Source organism: Copadichromis virginalis, linkage group LG6 (assembly GCF_057382275.1).
Source record: "Copadichromis virginalis isolate Kocher_CV1m ecotype Utaka linkage group LG6, C_Virginalis_male_GT1.1, whole genome shotgun sequence".
Classification (NCBI taxonomy): Eukaryota; Metazoa; Chordata; class Actinopteri; order Cichliformes; family Cichlidae; genus Copadichromis; species Copadichromis virginalis.
In genome coordinates, this window is record NC_140623.1 from 24324879 (window position 1) to 24346719 (window position 21841).

General features: G+C 41.0%; 3 protein-coding genes across 6 annotated transcripts; 2 read left to right on the forward strand and 1 right to left on the reverse strand.

Moving 5' to 3' along the window:
• The first annotated feature begins 678 nt into the window (after window positions 1-678).
• On the forward strand, window positions 679-6994 carry map9 (microtubule-associated protein 9). 2 transcript variants are annotated; one of them, XM_085459372.1, is made up of 13 exons: window positions 679-986; window positions 1083-1173; window positions 1647-2168; window positions 2250-2416; window positions 2524-2617; window positions 3027-3094; window positions 3583-3644; window positions 3736-3898; window positions 4254-4340; window positions 4434-4595; window positions 4683-4828; window positions 5167-5302; window positions 6359-6994. In XM_085459372.1, the coding sequence occupies exons 1-13, from the start codon at window positions 915-917 to the stop codon at window positions 6476-6478; spliced, it is 1890 nt and encodes a 629-aa protein (XP_085315498.1). In that variant the 5' UTR covers window positions 679-914; the 3' UTR covers window positions 6479-6994. The 2 variants fall into 2 exon arrangements, with proteins under 2 accessions (XP_085315498.1, XP_085315496.1); XM_085459370.1 differs by lacking the exon at window positions 6359-6994 and adding an exon at window positions 5689-5844.
• Window positions 6995-8075: 1081 nt separating this feature from the next.
• On the forward strand, window positions 8076-15493 carry ugdh (UDP-glucose 6-dehydrogenase). 3 transcript variants are annotated; one of them, XM_085459377.1, is made up of 12 exons: window positions 8076-8149; window positions 9320-9481; window positions 9931-10032; window positions 10434-10634; window positions 10711-10908; window positions 11792-11939; window positions 12025-12119; window positions 12335-12465; window positions 12725-12864; window positions 13791-13882; window positions 13989-14099; window positions 14204-15493. In XM_085459377.1, the coding sequence occupies exons 2-12, from the start codon at window positions 9320-9322 to the stop codon at window positions 14312-14314; spliced, it is 1491 nt and encodes a 496-aa protein (XP_085315503.1). In that variant the 5' UTR covers window positions 8076-8149; the 3' UTR covers window positions 14315-15493. The 3 variants fall into 3 exon arrangements, with proteins under 3 accessions (XP_085315503.1, XP_085315502.1, XP_085315504.1); XM_085459376.1 differs by having other exon boundaries at window positions 8083-8334; XM_085459378.1 differs by lacking the exon at window positions 8076-8149 and adding an exon at window positions 8430-8631.
• Window positions 15494-16291: 798 nt separating this feature from the next.
• lias (lipoic acid synthetase) lies at window positions 16292-21120 on the reverse strand. The gene is made up of 11 exons (XM_085459379.1): window positions 20967-21120; window positions 20549-20718; window positions 19641-19734; window positions 18971-19051; window positions 18639-18795; window positions 18319-18376; window positions 18110-18238; window positions 17715-17860; window positions 17561-17631; window positions 17375-17486; window positions 16292-16516 (listed from the first exon to the last, which is right to left on the reverse strand). Exons 1-11 carry the CDS (start codon window positions 21048-21050, stop codon window positions 16461-16463), a joined length of 1158 nt encoding a protein of 385 aa, XP_085315505.1. The 5' UTR covers window positions 21051-21120; the 3' UTR covers window positions 16292-16460.
• Between the last annotated feature and the right edge of the window lie 721 nt (window positions 21121-21841).

Here is a 21841-nt window from a genome sequence, read left to right on the forward strand (position 1 = left end):
TTTGAGGCTAGACTGGGTAAATAAAGTAGATAACTTCTGACGTTACAGTATTTTTTCACATAAAATTCCTTCATTGTGTTTTTGCTATATAGCCCTCTGGTTGTGTGCAACCCCCCTTCCCTTACATGTAGTGTTCTGGTCACAAGTGACCAGCCAGTTTTAACAGCTCTTAAATTAACATAAGAAACATTTTTCACCACCAGATTCAGTTCAGTGGGTGGGTCAGTGGGTCGTTCAGTGGTCATTCACTTGGCCATTCAGTGAGGTATTCAGGGGGTCAGAGGCCAAAGGGGCGTGAGGGGTGGATTCCCATTAATTTCCTAAAAAACTCAAAATTCAACGAAAGAGGTGCTCATCACTTTTAGATGTTCAAGTGCATCGTGTGGAGGATGCCACAAGTCCTCAAGGAAATCGGATGTAAAACACAATAGTTATGAGTTTTTACATTTGTAAATCGGTCAGATTTGACCTGAACACGGCAGGAAGGTTTTAAATAGTCTATCTCTAATTAGCCTTCTTGTTACCTTTAAATAAACTTTGGACTATAAAACTATGAATCATGTCTCCCAAGCACTGAACACAATAGTTTAGACATTTTAATAATTAAATAAACAAACATATTCCTTCCGAAACAAGTCTTGTCCTAAGTCTTCTAAGCATGCGCAGTGCTAAAACGGAACTGTCCGTCTGTTTCCCTGGGTTACCATCAACAACTTCGCTAGCCCACAGTATCTTCAGTATGCTAGCGTGGCTTTAGGGTCTCGTGTATCATTATACATCGGCATAAAAATATGTATAGAATAGGTGATTAAGCTTGAAGAGCAGCACGGGAGGTTAATAACGTGTTTAGAGGCTAATTAGCTCGAGCGAATGAACCCCAGCTAGCATTTTAGGGAGCTGTTTACAGCTTTAGGATGACCGAGCAGGAGTACGGGACTCTTGCTTATTCAAAAAGTCCGAAAACATCTAAAAGAACAACATTTCAGGTAAGGACCGTTTCTAAACAAAATAAGAAATGAGCGGCTCAGTTAAACCTGATTATTAAAGGAGAATCATGTTAACCTGAAATTATGTCGCTTTAGGATGAACTCCAGGCTGCTGTCTCTGCCAGGGCGACCAAAGCCAAGACAGATCAGTACACCTACTCTGATGACTTCGAAGAAGATGAAGATGGTATAACGAAAAAGAGTTATTATATCTAAAAAGGACTCTAAGTGAATGGAGTAGTTCATTTGTTACAGAGGGATAGTAGCGAAGGTTAAAGGGAAGGCTTAAAAGATGGACGTAAGACCTGCTGTGATGCATGGTTTAGAGAGCGTTATACTGAAAAATAGACTGGAAGTGGAGCTGGAGGTGGCAGAGCTGGAGATGTTGGGATTTTCAATGGGAGCGACTGAGATTGACAGCTTGGGTTAGGCTGTCAGGAGACAAAGCTAGAGAGAAGGTTGAGATGGTTTGAAGACATGCACAGGAGGGATAGTGGATGCTGCAGGTAGAGCTGCCTAGATGTAAGTGAAGGAGGACATGTAGAGGGTTGGTGTGACAGAAAGGGATGCTAGGGGTAGGGTGGGAGGGAAGAAGATGATTGATTAAAAACAACAACAACAACAGTGTGTGTGTTGACAGTTTATCTTTTTGTTTTTCAGATTTTTTAAACAGACTCCTTAAATTAAGAAAAAAGAAGACAGATCCTCTCAAAGCTGGGAAGAATAAAGCCAAAATCATTAACAACTTTGACCTCTCAGATGATGAAGACAAACACAGGAGGACAAAGAAAGTTTCATTCCTGAAAACAAAAAGAATCAGCTCTCCCTCCAACAGCACCACTGCGTCAGAGTCACAAGAAAAAAACGAGCCCCTAGACTCACACACGGCTGCACGTGATAGTTCTAATGGGTCAGCATCTTCACAACGCTCCACAGATGACGCACAGTTTAAAAATGCTCGTGTGGATTCAGCTGATCCTCAGATCACAAGAGAAAGCTCAAGTAAATCTCTGTCATACCAAACATCAGACGATACTCTCCTGGACATGCCTTTACCGTTACCATCTGACAGCAGCGTGGTGGAAACTCCAGGGCCAGAGCAAAAGAGCGGCTCTGCTGCTGAAGAAAGCTCACAGACTTCACAGTTATCAACATGTGACCTGAACCACACAGCTTCAGCAGGTCTGTTTAGTTTAATACACAATACTGCTATCAGGAATCAGTGCAGATTTTACATTTAGATTTACACCTGTCACCATTCAGATAGTGTTTCAGAGAGGGAGCCACCAAGACCTAAACCCCGGCAAAGGACCCTAAGATTGAGCTTTCACACTTCAGAGAAGCCAGCTGAAGACTTTCAGGATCTCAGCAGGCCTCAGACTTCTTCTGTATCAATTCCTCTCTCAACTGATACATCTGGCACCATAGCTGTAAGGAGCTGCAGTCCAGCTGTGCTTTGTTAATCAGTGTTTTAAGCTGCAAACTAAAATGAAACTTTTCATAATCAGAGGATGTTTGTGATGTTGTTTCATCATAGTGGACAGAAGGAGACCACACAGTTTCACCCTCTTCAAATAAGAGTGCACGGTCTGCACTCCTCACAAAGTCCACTGTTGATTCTGGATCGAAAGGTAATGATCATAAAAAAAATCTTCAAAACCTTTTTTTCTTTTTATTCAGGACATTTAAAAAAGGGCAACTACAGATAATATGGTGTGACGTTAGCAAATCGTAAGGAAGAGGAGAATAAAAATACTTTTATATTTATAGGTATTGGAGTTTGCATGCAATTATTGATTAGTTATGCACTGACTTGGGCAGCAAAATTTAACACAAAAAATATTCATTAAAATCTGGACTTTAGAAAAATGTAGAAAAATGTGTTGTTTAAATATATATATATATATTTTTTTTAAACCTACTGTGGGAGAAAAATCAATCACTCCACATTATAATAATCATTAAAAAGTCAAAAGAAAATAACCAATATTTTTGCTACATGTCTAATTAATGCTCTTAATATTTGTTTTATTGTTTTAGATGGCTTTATTTCTGATGACAGCAAAGAGCAGGAGAGGAACTACTCCACATCATTTGAAGAATTTACTGTAAGACATATTCTGCACTGTGTAACGTCGCTGTGAAGTTTAGTTTTTTTTAATGAATCACAGCTTATTCTGAGGAGAGCTCCAGCTTCAGTTTGTGTGGGTTTTCAGTCACTCGGCTGATGGTAGTCTTAAGCGCTTGAGTTGAGGCAACAGGACTGTTTTGTAGGTTTGTGAAGACGTTACACATGTCATCTAAGAGGCTTCTTATGTTCTAAAAACTGATGGAGAATTCTGTGTATTTAACCTATAGCGAGGTCGTCCTCTTGGAGGTGGTCCTGAGAGTTGTTGACCCACCTTGTAATTATTAAAGGTCACATGAGGGTCTGAAGGTATGAATCAAGGCATGCGTCATTACGCTGCATTCCAGATTGAACACATAGAAGAAGCCTTGTGGATGAGAGGTCAAACATCTTCACGAACCAAAATCAAGTCCGGTTGCTTCCATTTCAAGAGTCTAAGAGCTCAGTCTGTGCATTGTTGTCTTCCAGGGATGCTCAGGAGATCCCTCAGCTCATCTCTCTCATGTCTCTGAGGAATCTGTTGAAGCAAGGTTGGTAATCAAGCTGCAGTAGCAGAGCTCTATGTGTGAAGCAGACCTGATCACTTAGCTGGCCTTTCTGTTGTTGTTTTGTTTAAATTAGGACTTTGAGTTCTCACTCTAAGACCACTCCAAGATCTCAGAGTGCATGCTCCAGGAAAGTGGAGTCCAAGTATTTGGGGTCTCTCAAAGTTCTGGACCGTAAAGTCTCTTTACAAGAGTCTCAGCCACAAGAAGCAGATTCCCTCCGAGCTGCCATTTATCAGGTCGGTGTGGTTCTGAGGGTGTTGTCTTTTCTAGTTTTTTTTACATTGTCAGCCATGCAGTGGAGAAAAGCACTGTGACGTACCCTTATATCTACAGTTAAAAGTCTGTGTGTAAAAGACAATGAAAACCTTACTCAGCACTGCTCCGAAGAACCATGCAGCTAAATATAGAGTAGCAGTGGTTTTACTAATCTAAATTAAAAGAGTGTTTCGTAATTGTGTGAGTTGTTGGGAGAAAACAATGTACTGCACATTGAACATTTAGATTTGAATGAATGTGTGTATGTGTTAAGCGGGCCTCAGAGTATCAAAAGCACATTCTCAGTCCAGTAAAATCCACCCTCACTTTTACAAGGAATGGCTCAAAAAGAAGAAGGAAAAGTCGAGGGAGAACATGCAACTGAAGAAGAAAGAGGCCATGTTGAAAGAAAAAAAGGAAAAGGTGAGTCATCTGTGTTTTAGACAAACTACAGAGCACCTTACAAGCTTTAAAGATTACATGGATGCTCTTCAATTTTTTTCAAAAAACAAACAGGAAGAGGAGGCTAAAAAAGAAGATGCTGTTGCGTTCTATGAGGCTTGGAAGAAAAAGAAGGCAGAAAGCCTCAAATCTAAGGCCAAAGAGAAGGAAGCTGTGATTAGAAAAGAACAAAAAGCAGCTGAGGAGAAAGAAGAAAAAAGGCAGACTGCTCAACAGGTAAAAGCATACATCACTCTGACACCTATAATGAGATTGCTTGTGTGTATCCGTGAGGTTAATTTGGTATTTTAATAACAATTAAAGGTGTTTGAGAAATGGAAACGTGAGCATGATCATCTGCTAAAAGAGAATTACAGAAAACAAAAGGAGGCTGAAAATAAATTGAAGCTTAAAAACAAAGAACAGGAGGAGGTGAGAAAAAGGGACAGCAGGTCTGCCTTTTCTAACTGGTGAGTGGAAATCATTCATTATTAATTTGTCCCATTTATTTAAAGGTGATGAAAAGAGATATCTCTTTTTTTAAGGCACTGAGAATTCATTTTTTGCAGAATGGTCTGAACAACAGATCCAAAAGATGACTGAGCTTTGCTTTTAGTGGTGGTAATACATAGATTTAAATGTGCATATATGTTTAATAAAACTTGTAACAGCTGTGGTGCCGGGTTGAAAAATATCGCCCACCAGATGGCAGTCAAAGCTCAGATCTTCATCCACTGTTTATTTCTAAAAACCTCACAGAAAAGTCATGTATACTGATTTTTTAATCCTCTTTTTAAACATGATTAAGGTGTGAAAAGAAGAAAGAAGTTATCGATGACAAATTCACGTCAGAGCGCAAAGAAATCAAAAATAAAGCGGAGGAGGAGAAATACATGAAGGAAGAAAGAGATAAAATGGCTTTAGAGGTGTATGAAAACTGGCTGGTAAGTAGAATTATTAATGATTATTACCAGCATCTGAGGTGCTGCTCGCCGCATCCTTTTTTGTTCATGAGACAGATGGTCTCTCGCTTAGCAGTCGCGACCAGGCTCCAGTGTGAACTCTTCTTTTGTGACTACTTAGATGGCACTGACAGATTTCACTGCTCAGGAGGGGAAAATCTGAACGTTCAACCAACTGTTTCAGCATATCTTTAATGAAAATGTTGTGAATTTCTTCTGATTTAATGCTTTTACCTCATTCTGTTTTTGTTTGTGTAACTTTTTGGCCAAATGAGCCTGCATTTTACACATAAAGCTCAAATTAAATATGTACAGTACTGTGCAAAACTGTTGATCCATCCCTCATTTGTTTATATTTTGCTTCCAAGGAGCCAGACTTGGCGTTGAGTGATAAATCTCCAGGCTTTCTGAAGGTCTGCTGGACATTTTTGAACTCATTTTTAGAGGATTTCTTTGTTTTTTCTTGTGGATCACCATGCAGTAATAAAAGTATTCGTATGAAATATTGACTTTCAAGCTTGTTGGTATTGCACCAGGTATGGCTCAAGACTTTTGCCCAGTATTGTATATCCAGCCTTACTCCCTCTTTGATTAATCATTTCCTGACCTCGGAGTTTTTTGTTGTGTTGCCTTGGATGTGCGTGACTCGTAGCGCAGTAACTCTCTCCATTTCATAGAGCTTTCACAGCATGACCACAGTTATGAAATTGTACACATGTCTTGAGATCATAATGGGCGTGATCTTTGACTCAGAGCTTTGTTTTGTCTGCCTGAAGTCCATCTTCCCCCTCGATGTTCAGACTAATTTATAGAGACGAGATCACATCATCCCTGTCAGTACCCGTTACATACATAATTGATTTGAACTTTTATTAAGTTAAATATGAGGTTCACACCACTGTCCCACGGTCTTCTTAATTTCTGGTTGTATAAGGCGTTGTTATCAGGTGTACAAATCTAGTATTTTTGAATATATTGTATGTGTGAGCAGTCCTTGTCCTTGTGGCTAGTGTCACAGATTTTCTTGTTGTTCTTTAGGCAAGAAAAGATCTAGAGCAGAAGAGACGCAGAGAAGAGAGACGGATACAAGAGATACTCGGAGACAGCCCACCTCCACCATGGAGCCCCCCAAATAAAACCATACCGTTTCGAAGATGACGAATAAAATGTAACATAACACCCGTGTAATGTCTGTTGGTGCTATGTTACATGTTTTTGCAAATGCAAGTTTGTAATGTATGTTGTTCTCTGATAGCTACTTTCATATGATTTTGTATTAGACAGCAGATCTAGTGTGTGTTTATATTTTTATATGTTTTCTAACTCAGATGTTTGCAAAATTGGAAACAGTTGTGGGACAGAATGATTTTGTGATATGTCAAGGAAAAATTCATGTATTTAATTTTTTAAAATTGTATTTGATTATTTTTATAAATATGTTTATGCTTTAGCATGTAATAATAATAATAATAATGATGATGATAATAATAATGAATGTATTTAAAGGCCCTTTACAGGCACTCAAGGACACGTTACACCCAATTAAATATCATATTATGATTGAAATTACAGTTGAAAAACAACTTAGAATTAAAAGTTAAGATAAAATTTTCAATAAAACAACAGACAATTAGGGCTTAACATGAGAATGTGCAGTAAAGCAGTTTAACATTGTTGTTGTTGTTTTTGCTGATTCCCTTTTAATGTTTATTTTTGTCTTCTGGTTAAGAAGAACTCACAAACCTGCAAATGATTTATTTATTTTTTGTATTGTAAGGGCATTTCAGTAATTACTTAATAACTTCTCACCCACAGTTATGTTTATAAGTATTTGGAGGAAGACAGGTTTTTGTATTTTGCCTCTGTACACCACCACAGTAGATTTTGAGGTGCAGACTTCCTGTTTTAATTCTGGGGATTTAACTAAATATTGAATAATTGTTTTACACAGGCTCCTATTTTCACAGCTCAAATGGAATTAGAGAATTAACTGACATGTAGGAGGCCCAAAATGCAGAGTCATCGCCCAGATGTGCCCAGAGATCACAGTGACTGTTGTGGAGGTCAATGGGTCCCGTTAATTCTCATTCATAATACCATTATCTAAAAAGCTGATATGAGGATAGTCGGACAGGATTAATTGTTAGAGATCTGGTAAAGCTTTAACTAGCAGCAGTTGGTCATAGGCTGTATTGATATGCTCACCTTTGAGATTCAAATACAGCATCTCAGAAATGCTTCAAGCTTCTTTCATTTATTTGACAGAATTCTAAACATGGTTTAAAAAACAACTTTAAATTGGTTGCTTTCTTGGCATGGAGTTGACTTTTAACTGTAGTTCACAAATTTTCAACAGGGTTGAGGTTAGGGGGTTGATATTCCAGCAGTTCTTAATGGCAGGCTTGATTCTTAGTGGTCTCTGGGTTGTTGCTGAACACGTTTGAATAATTTGTACAATTATTTGAACTAATCACCCTGGAATCTGCAGTTGTTTAGAAGTGGCTCTAAGAGACCTTCCTGACTATGAAGCTATGATTCTCCCTTTTAGATCTCCACTGAGTTCCATGGAGCTTTGCATTGTTCTGAGAATTGGTCAGTCGAATATTTGCTGTCTTAAGTCATGAAAGATGGATACTATACAATTATTTCATCTCGGAAAAAGAACAATTACCATGACATTCATGTCCATGATGACTGTAAACTTCTAACCACAGCTCTCTATATAACGGTGTAAAATGCTTTTACTTTGAAGGTATGATGCCGGAAGTCTGACCAGTAAATAAATAGTGGTTTCTCCGAAGAAGCGCTTCACTTTAGGTTGAGGTCCAGGTGAGGAAAGTTGTTGCAGAGATTTCATTGGTGTGGTTTTTATACGTCGAGCTCTGGTTTGCTTTCATTTATCGTGTGCAACGGAACCGTGGCCGTGGGTTTGACGCCGGGACAGGACACATTTAGCGGAAGAGCTAACACAGTCTGCGCATTACTGAAGTTCAGAGACTGTCGAGCTGGCAGAGGTAACGAACCGTTAGCTAACCCGCTGACAACAAACACTTACCCACTCATTCATTTTCGTGTTTAGTTCTCCCTGTTTGAACAGAACTTAAACAGAACTTAAAGTAGCTTCATCGTTCTCCTGTCGATGTGCCACATCAACGCGGGGCAGCTAACGCGAACTAAGTGAAAGGCATCACCGATAAAGGGCTCATTTTTCATCTCTGCTTGACGTGGCTGAGCTGCAATAAAAGGCTCTTTATATTCCACCAGGCTACAACTGTGCACCTGGCAACTATTACCGCGGCACCACCGAGGAGGTGAAGTACTCCCGAGGAGGATTTTAGACAGAAAATCTAATTATTTGGGAGGAGCCACTCCCCTCTGAGTGTAACAGGGAATCAGCTTACCTGACTTGTAAAGTTGAGGCATCAGCAAAGCAATTATTTTCCTGTGACGGAACTAGTCATTACTGTAATTTTCTGTTATTTTGATAGTTGGATGGTAGCGTTTTACTTGCTTCTTATGCACTAATATTCCAGTCATCATCTGCAGAGAAACTGGATCTATAACGTTTAAACTATTAGAAATATGTTTGAGATGCTGTTAAAATGTTTTGTCCTCGACTATTTGAGCCACAGTTTTTTCATGTTTTTTCATATACATACCGACTTTCATGATAGCAAATTCATTTTTTAAAAAAGTTTTTGTTGACAAAGATTGTATTGTTATGAAGCTGAAATTATGAGTGAGATCATCGATTACTACTTACTCTTCATCTTCAAATCCTTATAAATTGTTTTTTTTAAGTGATTTGGAGCAAAAACTGTCCAGGACTCCTTGGGACCCCCTCCTCTTATTTTCTTATCTGGCAAACCCACTGATAAGCTGTTGGCAAGCACTGAAATGTGTACAAATAAGGCTTGCTTGATGGGTACTTTATCTCTTTATTTGCAGGGAAGTGTGTTCACTTGATAACTTTATAGCTCTGTGTTGTGTCCTCCCCAGATGTTTCAAATAAAGAGGATCTGTTGCATTGGTGCGGGTTACGTAGGAGGCCCAACATGCAGCGTCATCGCCCAGATGTGCCCGGAAATCACAGTGACTGTTGTGGACGTCAATGAGTCCCGAATCAAGGCCTGGAATTCTGACACTCTGCCCATTTATGAGGTAGCGTGCCATTATTTAAAAAAAACAAAAAACGTGGCGCTGAGGATAGTAGGACAAGATTAATTATTAGAGATCTGGTTAAACTTTAACAAGCAGGAGTAGGTCATAGGCTATTATCCTGATATGTGCAGCTTGAGATTAATATTCAGCATCTCAGAAAAGCAGTAAAGTGTTCAGATTCATTAAAGTGTTAAAGGAGTAGGTGTAGCCAGGCAACAGTTCCAGGCAAATGTTTTTGTTAAACATTGCTCCACCTCATGGACAAAATGAAACCTAAATTACTTCCAGACTGTGTTGCAACTTTTCTACGTCAACTCTGACCACGGTGTATTGCATCATCGTGAGTAGTTTAAGGTTAGTCAGTGGTCACTGTGAGCTGGTGTTGCACTCTTCACGTTTATTTTTCCTGCTGTCTTACTAACACGGCCTCTCACTTCCTCCCATTTCAGCCTGGACTGAAGGAGGTGGTTGAATCATGCAGAGGAAGAAATTTGTTTTTTTCCACAGACATAGACTCGGCTATCAGGGACGCAGACCTCGTCTTTATCTCTGTGAGTCCATCATTTAGCTCCACACACACACAGCCCTAGAGCCCGACTGATCCTGGATATTCGGTGGTTGAATATAAGTGAAAGATGTCTGTCAGTCTTCAGTTGTATTTAAAAGAGGAGATTGTGGCCTTATTATTTAACTTCTCAGCAACGCATGTAACATGCTATGCAGAACACGTTCTGCTCAGCTGTGATGTGTAACGGCTCTGTAATGACACAGTTTCTAATTTACTCCACTTTTCTCCTTTCTGCATTAAGTTTCTATCTTGTTCCAAATATACAGTTCAACACAGGCCGATAATGATCGACCAAAATTTCATTAGGGTTCTCCATCACACACTGGTTTTGCTTGTTTGGCCCACTGACATAATTAAACTGCACCTCTCCTTGCACTCCTCCAGGTGAACACCCCAACAAAGACTTACGGGATGGGGAAAGGTCGCGCGGCTGACCTGAAGTTCATCGAGGCGTGCGCCCGGCGCATTGTCGAGATGTCCGACGGCTACAAGATTGTCACGGAGAAGAGTACGGTGCCAGTGCGCGCCGCCGAGAGCATTAGACGGATATTTGACGCCAACACCAAACCCAGCCTCAACCTGCAAGTGCGTACCGTCACGTGAACAAAGCTCTTCGACCTTTGCTGAGCTGCTTGTTTCTAAAGTTGTGCTGCCGCTTCAGGTGCTGTCCAACCCAGAGTTCCTCGCAGAAGGAACGGCGGTGCGGGATCTGAAGGAGCCAGATCGCGTCCTGATTGGTGGAGATGAGACTGCTGAAGGTCAAAAGGCGATCAGAGCGTTGTGTGCTGTATATGAGCACTGGGTCCCCAAGGAGCGCATCATCACCACCAACACGTGGTCATCTGAGCTCTCAAAGCTGGTGAGTGAACCTCTGGGTGAGGTCGACCACAGAGAACAGTTTCGTAAATCTGTTGGTTGTTGTAGCAATTTATTAATCGTTTGCAAAAAAAGGCCAGTTTTCTTGGAAAATATCTCATGATTAATATTTTTAATATTTAACAGTCAATAAAAAAATAAATTACCAGAACTACATAGATTAGATTTGTGTTTATTAATCTGTTTCCAAATAGCTGCTCTTTATTTAATCCATATATTGAAGGGTATATAAAACATGGAAAAAGGGTCAGATAGATGAACTCGTAGAAAATAAACTGTGTAAATTATTAAGACATCAACTTTTACTTTGTGCTGTCAATTAATTTCTATGATCAATTTTAATCAGCTAGTTGTTACTCATTTAGCGAAAACGTTGTATTTAGTTATTTATTTCATGTGTGTGAGACGATCCACTCCACCCTACCTTTCAGTCTGTCTGTGAAGCGGTCCTTTTATGCAGGAAATTGAGAAGCGCTCTGGCTGAATGTTTCCATTCAGTAACATCTTCGCCCAGTGCCAGTGCTCTATAAAAGCTCTTGGAGTTAGTTGCTGGGCGTCTCTCCTGCCCTGAGTCACATTTGATTTCTGTGGCTTCTTGGTTTGCTTGTTGGACTAAATGTCCTTGAATGCACCATCTCTTGACTCGTGCATTCACTTGCACTACGGATCACATTGATTACACACACCACGGCTCAATTTCAGGTCTTTGTTCGTTTGATAAAAAAAATAAACTTTTTTTAATTGGATTTGTGAGTCTCCTTCTGTCATCGCTGAGTGGCCTGGTGTATGAGAAGTGTGTAAGTGATTATCACAGTACTTGTCCTTATCACAGAGCTAAACGAGTATTCCTGTGTGTCTGTGTGCAGGCAGCTAATGCATTCCTGGCACAGCGAATCAGCAGCATCAACAGTATCAGTGCTCTGTGCGAGGCCACTGGAGCCGACGTGGAGGAAGTGGCCAAGGCGATCGGCATGGACCAGAGAATAGGGAACAAGTTCCTTAAAGCCAGCGTAGGTGAGAGACAGTTTGTTTTCACATCCGCTGAACATGTACGAATGTTTCCCGTTCATCTCTTTGCTGTTTCTGATGCCTCGTACAGGTTTCGGTGGAAGCTGTTTCCAGAAGGATGTGCTGAATCTGGTGTATCTGTGCGAGGCCCTCAACCTGCCTGAGGTGGCTTCCTATTGGCAGCAGGTGAGAGCGACGCTCCTTTAGATGAGGAGGAGTAGTGGCTGAAGTCAGAGCCTCTCCCGAATGACTGAACACTTCGCCTTAGGCTAAGGGAGATTTTGTGGCAGAATCAATGCAGAACATTTTGGACATAACTGTTTATTTCCAATTAAACAACTTGTGCATCTAGTACTGAGTAGTGACAGTAGCACTTATTTTATTATTATTTTTTTTTTAAGGTGATCGACATGAATGAGTACCAAAGACGACGGTTTGCCTGCAGGATCATCGACTGTCTCTTCAACACTGTTACCGGCAAAAAGATCGCCCTGCTGGGCTTCTCCTTCAAAAAGGACACGGGGGACACGAGGTGGGTCTCCTCCTTTTATTTTGGCCATTTCTTTCCCGTTTTGATTCACTTGAAATGGCTTTGTTAAACTTTTGTTAATCATAAACCTCAGTGTATGAAAGGATAATGAAGAGCCCATTTCAAACCCTGGGTTTGCTCTTTGTACATACAAAACCTGCAGAGTCACTGCTGACTGCTTTAATGTGCATCTGTGAACTGTAACCTCGATTGGAGCTGACATCAAGGTGTTCGTGTGTGCACGTGTGTTGTGTAACTCCAGGGAGTCGTCCAGTATCTACATTTCTAAGTACCTGATGGATGAGGGCGCCAAGCTGTTCATCTATGACCCCAAAGTCCTTAAAGAGCAAATCATTCACGACCTCTCCCAGCCCAGCATCTCCGAGGACAACCCAGAGAGAGGTGTGTGTGCAGTTTGCAGGTTGCAGTTTCCAGTGCAGTACTGAAAAACTCATTGTGTAGTTTATTTTTGTCAACACCCTGATTTACTTCATGTCTGTATGAGTGAACCAGGTGGTTTAGTGTAAAGACACCTTCAGCTCACTTCAGTACCTGGCTGCAGACAGCTTAAATAAACATGATTGTAATGTGTTAATAAGTGAGCTATAGAGATGCTGCTCTGTGGGTGGTGTTACCTTTGTACAGGGCATTGCTAAGCAAACTGGTTACGGGCTCGAGCTTGACACTTTACATGCAGACAGGAGAGGTAATGATGTTATAATCAAACACCTTTAAGATCAAAACTATTAAATGACTACTCCTTTTCTGATAATAAAATCTGATAGGACTTGAAAATAAACCAGAATTCCAGGATGTATTTAATAAGACTTATAAAACTGTAACTCTGACTGTGCTGTAATAGTTCAAATTGTCTGTTGGGGAGAATTTAAGCCAACAAAGTATATCATGTCCTCTACACCCACCAATGTTATCTTTGGGTGGGTGTAAAGGACATTTTCAAGAGAACCTAAGATAGGATAGGGACACACCATGTCAGAAGCGACTAAACTTCGCCTGTTTTTGCTCCATTCCTGCTCCATATTTTCATTCTTGAACTTTGGTACAATTCACATTTCAAAATGATCATTGTTTGGCTTTTACTGGGCCTTGGTGCAGAAAGTGTTTGTCTTTCCTCTCTTCTGATTGGCTGTCCCTCACAAACAGCAGGTGTGAAGAGCAGGCGGGCGTGGCAGCTGTAGCAGAGAGAACCACATTAGATATTGCTTCTCTTAGATGCCACTGAGATCTCAGTAACTTTCAGTTGCTTTATCAGTAACTAAAGCAGCACTCACTAACACTAATTTGTTTGAACTGTTCTTCATTTTTAGTGTCTGAGTTGGTGACTGTGACATCAGACCCTTATGAGGCTTGCCAGAGCGCTCATGCATTGGTCATCTGCACAGAGTGGGACATGTTTAAGGTCCCAGTTACATTTTACTACTACTTTTATTTTTTTTAAATGCTTCGTATTTGAGGAATATGTGAGAAAACATTTTAATAGTCATATCTGCTTAATCCCACCACAGGAACTGGACTACGATAAGATTTACAAGAACATGCTGAAGCCGGCTTTCATGTTTGATGGCCGCAGAGTGCTGGACCACCTTCACCCTCATCTCCAGAGCCTTGGCTTCCAGGTAAGATTTACAAAAAAAAAAAAAAGTTCCAACCCCTCCATCATGTAAAAATCCAAAGTATTTAAGTTTTGGTTTTTTTGGTTTGTTTGTTTTCCTGTCTGCAGATTGAGACCATCGGTAAAAAGGTGACACCAGCACGAATCCCCTACACTCCAGCAGCTGCTGGTCCTCGAATCACTGCCAGCGACGTTCCCACCAGCAAAGCAAAAGTCTGAAACTCATTTCTTCATCACTCAACATGCAGCAGATTCCTCCTAGCCAATCCAGATCCTTCTCCCTCAGATGCTGTATCATGCCCGATGAACAGTGTGTGTGGGGGGGATTGGATGAGAGCTGCTGATCCTTGAATCCAAAATTTGTGAATGATTGTTTTTTGTTTTTGATTAAAGCATTCCATATGCGGTTAGTTTTATACATTTCACATATCAGGTACACCTGTTGGACTGATTTCTGATGAACACTATCAGCCTGAGTGTTATATTTACTGTACAATCAACTATTGTTCTAAATCACAAATTTTATACTTATAGTATTTTTTATAAATCTACTGTATGTTAGTCTGTCCTCAATATCTGTGGCTGTTTACTCAAAAGGGCCAATGCAAGTAAATTAATTTTTCTGTTTTGTCTGTTTCAAAAGTAATAATAAAAAAATAATAATTAAGAAATGACAAACTGCAAAAATGTGACCTTTAAGACTTATTTCTATAAATATCAATGTACATTTGAACTGATCGGTGTGCAGCACAAACATCTTTCTTGTCCAGCTGTGACATTTACACTGTTTTACTCTAGAAAAAGTGCACTTTCTTCCAAATTGGCTGTTCAGCAAATACACGGGTATCAAAATCTTTTGCCACCCATTTACCTGCTGGGAGGCTAATTGCCCTTGCTTTGTACCTTTCTTCCACACAGTACAGGATGGATGGTGCTTCTTGTTTTTGTATCACAAGACTGATCAAAAAAAAAAAAAAGGATCCCGCTTCATTAAATCAGTTCTAAAGAAGCAGACATGAAGATTGTATAGGAATTTCTTTTACTTATGTATTAATCACATTATTTTATTGTATAATGCCTTGGTGCCACTGGATTTTAACATGTCTCACACTCATACAGTAAGACAAATGGGGTCTAGTAAGGAAGTTGGTGGACGCAGACAACTCCACAGGAAGAGTCTTTTGTCTCTTCGAGGACTCTGGGAGGTAGCAAGGGAGTGTGAACCTTAAGGTGTGAAACAGCTGCGTACTGCCTTTTGTTCCTGAAGAAGGTATTTAACTGGGAGCCATGCTAGGCTCAGGGAGACTCTGCTGACCGTCTGCCCCGCGGTCATGCAGGCTCTCCGCCAACTTGGTTGTCTGTTGTCTTTGTGTGTTTGGATTAAAGAGTGTTAGCTACTGCTCGTCTGTAGGCTTTATTTAATCGAAAACTTCCACAACAAGGATCGTGAACAGAGCCCACTGTTAAAGGTCAGTAGCTGTTGAGAATAGATTCCTTAATATACATCATAGTTAAAGAGAATATAGTTTGGGATTGATTGTAATATTACAATATGGCCGTTAATGGGTGTAAGAAGGCCTGAAATGGGAACAAAGAACTGGGGTGCAGGGCAGGAGGACAATCAACCTGGGCCAGGAAGCAAGAATTACTGAGGGTGAGGGGCAGGCAAAGGGACACTACCTTAAAAGGAGATGGGGTCAGGGTGTCAGCACCCTTGGCCACTGTACTAGTGTATTTCCATTGTGGGGGTGTTTACTGTAGGGGGGAGGAGACCAGAGGTTATAACTGTAACTGTTGTGTGGAGTTCTTTAGATCAGCCTTTAGCATAGGACTGCAGTGTGCTGATCTCCAGATGCATTTGTAAGAATAATGGGTAATAAAAGGATTGTGTAAAACATGGAAACATCTCAGCGTGATCTCTACCAGGACCAAAAGAATCGCAGAGACCGGCATTGTCTCAACATAGCTTTTTTTTTTTTTTTTAAACCCAAAGTTCACTGAGACGAGGGATGGGATTTAGGAATCCCCAAGGAGCGGAAGCAAATTACAGCCTCTGCTCCTGACAGCTGGGCGAGTTGGTGGACACTCGGGTTACCCAACGTGTCTGCTGTTTGTTCTTTGATAGTCTCTTTAAAATGCAGCCCTCTGGCTTTTTCTCAGGGAACACAGAGCAGCAGTTAGAGTATGGTCCCTGTACTTACAAGTCTGTTATTGTCACTTCTGTAGCTTTATTTAATGCCTCCCACAAACATTGTACTAATATTAAACATGTTTCCTGTGCTGTACTTTAAATCGGTGCATTATGTTACAGATGGACGAAGCTCATTTTGTCACTGCGTACAGCTGAACGCACACAGCAGGCTCCTCATTCTGCTGCTTCTGTTTCCCTCTTCTTCAGTAGATTCTTTAAGAAGAATTCGCCTGTGAAGAAAGAAAAGAAGAAATGCACTGAATTCATCCATCCTCTGCTTCTTGTCCCGTTCACAGGAGCAGCAGTCTAAGCAGAGATCCCCAAACCTACTTTCCCTGCCCACTTATCCCAGTTCTTCCATGGGGGACCCTGAAGCATTCCCAATTCACCTGAGAGAGATAACCTCTTAAGGCTACTGTGGGGTCTGCCCCAGGTCCTCCTCTAAATAGGACATACCTAAAATACCTCATTTAGGAGGAGGAGGAGTAGCAGCTCCACACCGATTCCCTTCCAAATGACTGAGCTCTACATTCCTGTCTCTGAGGGGGAGCCCACCCGCCCTTCAGAGGAAGCTCATTTCCACCACGTGAATTGATCTAATTTTTATTGAGTGATTTGGCCCAAGTTTTACTGCTGAATTTGTCTGAAAATGCAAAGCCACGTTTAATAACATGATTTCTCTTCTTAACTGAAACAAATTAACTGTCTCTCTTTTGTCTTTGTAATCATATAATTATGCTTATAGTTGATATCCCTGATCACAGTGTTTTGTTTTTATTTTTATCTCTGACCTAATATCTCCATTTTTATTTGAATGTTTTTGGCTTAGTTGGCTTTGGACAGTCACGAGGATGATTTGTGCACTTCATTAGGCACTCTTTTCCCCACCTGATCGTCTCTTTAAAAAAAAAAAATTGCAATGTTTATCTGACAAAGTCTATAATATGTTTCCAGAAGTGCAAAGTTAAAAATATGTAACTAAAATGATTTCATATAGAGATTTAATATTCTTTGCACACTGGCTGGACATGTTGAATATTAATATATCCAAAAAATACTAATAAACATTTATTAACATCACTTCTCACCTGCTTTGTAGGAGGATCGCACCAGTGGTCCGCTGGCTGTGTAGGTGAAGCCCATATCACTGCCAACTTTTTCCCAGTGGGCAAACCTCTCTGGAGTGACATATTCCTCCACCTAAATCCCAAAGACACGCACAGAGTCAGAGTGAATGTGTCTGTAGCCAGCAGCACAGCAGTAGGAGTGTTTACCTTTAGGTGGCGTTTGGTCGGCTGCATGTACTGCCCGAGTGTTAGACAGTCCACTTCTGCCTCTCGCAACTCTGTAATGACATCCTGTCAGAAAACTGTAGAGTTTGTCTGATTTTTTATAATGTGTGTGTGCGTGAGACAGCGGACTACACACCCGTCATAGTGCTGATGATCTGTTGGTCAGTCTCTCCGAGCCCCAGCATGATGGAGGTCTTGGTGAGCACCGTCGGTTTGACCTTTTTAGCGTGCTTCAGGACGCTCAGAGACTGATCAAAGTTTGCTCTGGGATCACGTACATGCCTGTAAATACACGACAAACATCACTGTGCATCTGAGAAATGTCTCTGCTGCACCACCTGCTGGTCAACATGTGTTACTGCAGTGTAACGACATTGCATGTTGTTATTAACTTTAACAATACTTCACACAAGCCTGCTTTATACTGTGTGTTTATGACCATGAATTTAAGCTTTTTAATGGCAGAACTAGAAATTAGATGCTCAGATTTTGACTCTGAGGACTTACAGTCTATTAAAAATCCCTCAGTACCTTTGTAGCTCGCGCACTGTTTCCACATTGTGGGCGTACACGTCTAATCCCGACAGGGCGATCTTTTCCACCGCTGCCAGGTCTCCACGGAAATCAGGAGTCAGGCATTCAACCAGAATCTGAGGATTTCTAGCAGGCAGGATCAAAGTTGCTTTTACAAAGACATTCAGATAATGTAATAAATCCAAAAGGGGCGGAGTCGTGTTTACCTTTCTTTCAGGTTAGTAACCGTCTTAGCAAAGTGCTCCGCTCCACCATCAGCAATATCTGCACAAAAATACAGAGAGAAGAAAAATCTAAGATATATATGATATATAATATTTTGAAAATGCCTTGAATTTTATCTTTAATTTGTGGACATTTTTGTATTTGTAAACTGAAAGTTAAAACCAGAACAGTCTGATTTCTTTACAGCTTTATGTTATTAAATTCTACAAATTGCAATGCAGTTGATCGTCACTCATGTAATTCTTGCTGATGCACAACAGCAAGAGACTCATGCAGATACAGTCAGGTAAGAAACTAGTACCGTCTCTGTCGACCGAGGTGAGGACCACGTAATCCAGTCCCCAGGCGGCGATGGCTTTGGCTGTGTTGTACGGCTCGTCAGGGTCAAGAGGCGGAGGCTGACGTGCTGTCTTTACTGAGCAAAACCTGCACCCACGGGTGCATGTGTCTCCCATCAGCTACACACACAAATACATTATCTCGCTAAAATAGAACAAAGAATCCAGACAAATACAAAACACTGATATGGCAGCGCCAGTTCATAAAAGAACAGATGGTGAATATTAAAGATTAAAGTGCTTCTTTGCCCTCTTCAAAAACTGGAAGTAAATTCAGAGAGCAGCAGAGACTCACCATGATGGTGGCTGTGGCTGTGGCGTACTCTCCTCCTCCCCAGCATTCCCCGATGTTCGGACACCTGGCCTCCTCACACACCTGAGATAACAGACAGATTATTCATAAATCACAACAACAGTCATCTAAAGATGCTTTATATCGTAAGGTAAAGACCCAACAATATTAGAAAGAACTCCAAAACCAGATGAGCTCCTATGAGATAGGACTTTGTGACAGAGGGAAGGCAAAAAAAACAACAACACAAAAAACACTTCAACAGGAAGAAACCTCCAGCAGAACCAGGCTCAGGAAGGGGCAGCCATCTGCTGAAATCCAAACTGGGTGCTGGAAGCTTTGGAATTTTTTGAGCTATCCTACTGCATTTAAACTGTTTTAATGGGCTGTTTAATGTTTTGGCTGCTGTTACACGGGAATTTCAAAATTTCTTTCTTATCTTATTAAACATTTTTCAGCCTTTCTGTTGAAGGTTGAATAGTCAAAAACGTAGCATGTGCCGTTCAGTGAGCTGAGAAACTGCAATATTTTGATAAGTGCGTCAGTGCTACAGCAGTGTGAAGGCGAATCAGCGGAGACCTTCAAAGATCACATTAGTTGCACCTCAAACATTTCTTTAACAGCAGCCAAAAAGCAGCTGGGCTGCCTGACAACTTACAGACGGAAAACTTACCGTGTGAAGGTTGAGATCTCTCAGGGTGTTCTTCAGCCTGTTGTAATTCTTTCCAATGGGGATCTCAGTCTTCAACCATGGAGGAAGCCGCAGCCTGACAGGAACAACAGCAGACAGCTCGGTGTCTAACAGTGCTCTCATCTCTAAGTATCTGTGTCTAAATACTGCTAAAAAACGTTTACTGATAATAAAGAAACCTGCTAGGTCAGAGCCTGCAGTGCGGGGAAGAGCTCATTGAGAATTAGTGGCAGGCTGTCAGGTCTGCCTGATGCCCCTACATGTAATAACTTTGTCCTCATCTGTATTTTGAGCTCTATGATGAAAAATCCTGCATGCATTTGGATGCGTTTTGCTACTAAACAGTCGTTTTCTTAATCTCAACTTCACTTGCATCTTCTGTGACTGGCTGCAGGGCGCTAACCAAGCGCCCATTACTTTTTGCATGTGTCGACTTCGCCTTTAATGCTCATTATGGTGTTGAACTGTTCTCTATAGCATGTGTCTGCACATTTATGGTAGAGCCGAGCAGGCCAACAGCTCATTATCCAACAAACACTTTTATATTTCCTCTGAAATCCATTTTTCCATTTGAATGTTTAATGCAAACATTTTGACTAGCTTTTACTGAAGCTTTAACAGCGTTGCTTATAGCAGTGTTTGTGATGAAGTTTTGGACTCAGAGACTCAGCTTCTGTTTGTGTGCATTAACAGAACAAAATAAACGTGCAGATGCTGATTTCTATACTAAATGATAGTCGACCTATCATTTAGTATAATCCAACAGCTGCTACAAGTGAAATGCAGTCTGTTTATTTTTGTCAGTGATCATGAGTTTAAAACTCAGACATGCCAGCATCTTAACATGGACTCAAACCAAAGCTCAAGCTCCCCGGGGCCTGAAGCCTCACCTCTCTCCCTTCTGTCTCTTCAGGGTGCCTTTGTACTCAGCCCACTTGCTTTTTTCAGATAATTCCCCTGAAATAAAGTCTTGCAGGTCAGGCCCGTCGTCTCTGAGCAGCTCCTTCTTTCTGTCACTTCTCTCCGGGGAGGGTCTGGATGATAAGCAGCTGGTGTAAACCTGCAGAGCAACACTGACGATTAGTTCAGGAGCTTCTCTGTGTTTCTACACACGGCAATTCACACTGACAAGGTGGTCACGACTCCGGCTACTAAACTACATATTCGCTTAGACACATACAATCTGTCAGAGGCCTCCTGACAGACCCAGCTGGGAAGCCCGCAGTCAGATTTTTTCACCGGCTGGAGCCGTTAATAGACTATCCGAGCCCAAGTTTGTTAGACTGAGTTGTGAATTTAACTACTCACGTGTGGGATGCATCTGGGACTCAGCCACAGGTGGTTTGTGGAGAAACGACCCGCTACGCAACAACTTTGCTTGAGTAGCGCCATGACTTTGGCTAGCAGGCGGTTAACGTTGGGATAGCACCTCGGTGAACGACTGCTTTGGTCTGGTGCTTCACGTGAAGCGGACAGAATTGGAAAGTATTCTTAAAAAAAAAATGAGCTAAAATTTCAACGTAGGTGATTTTTTTACGAACTTAATGGGTTATAGATATATTTTAAAATGAAGACTAGACGAGCTGGAACATAACATTATGGCAGCATTAAAAAATTTCTAAAACAAAATAAGGCAACAGATGGACTAAAAGATGGCCATTAATGATGATAATTTGAAAGGGACTTACATGAAAACATGTTTAAATACTATTTAACAAATTGAATCAGATTCAAATTGAGAGACAATACTCAATATTATACAATACTTAAGTAAGCGAAATCGCCCATCAGTTATAATGTTGAAATCCCTTTGCAGTGAAGTGACAGTGAACGCGTCTCTGGGAGTGCTGAATGTAGACTGTACGATGCCACTCGAATGCAGCAAAGCTAAATAAAATGTTTGAAAAGCTTGCAGTAAAAAATAACAACAGAAAACGCTGCTCTTTAACTTTTGGAATCTTTTTGGTGGTTTGCGACACCTCTGTTCAAATATTTACATCCAAAATATGCGCTCCTCGATCGTCTGGTAATGCCTGCTGGTGGCACGTACAATTGCGTGGTGACGTCGTCCTTTCCTCCTTTCCTCTGCTACCGGCGAGGTGAGGATAACCGAAAAATTGTTGCCTTGCTTTCATCTAACTACATCTATGTCTCTTAAACCTATATTTCGCTCGATTTTGAGC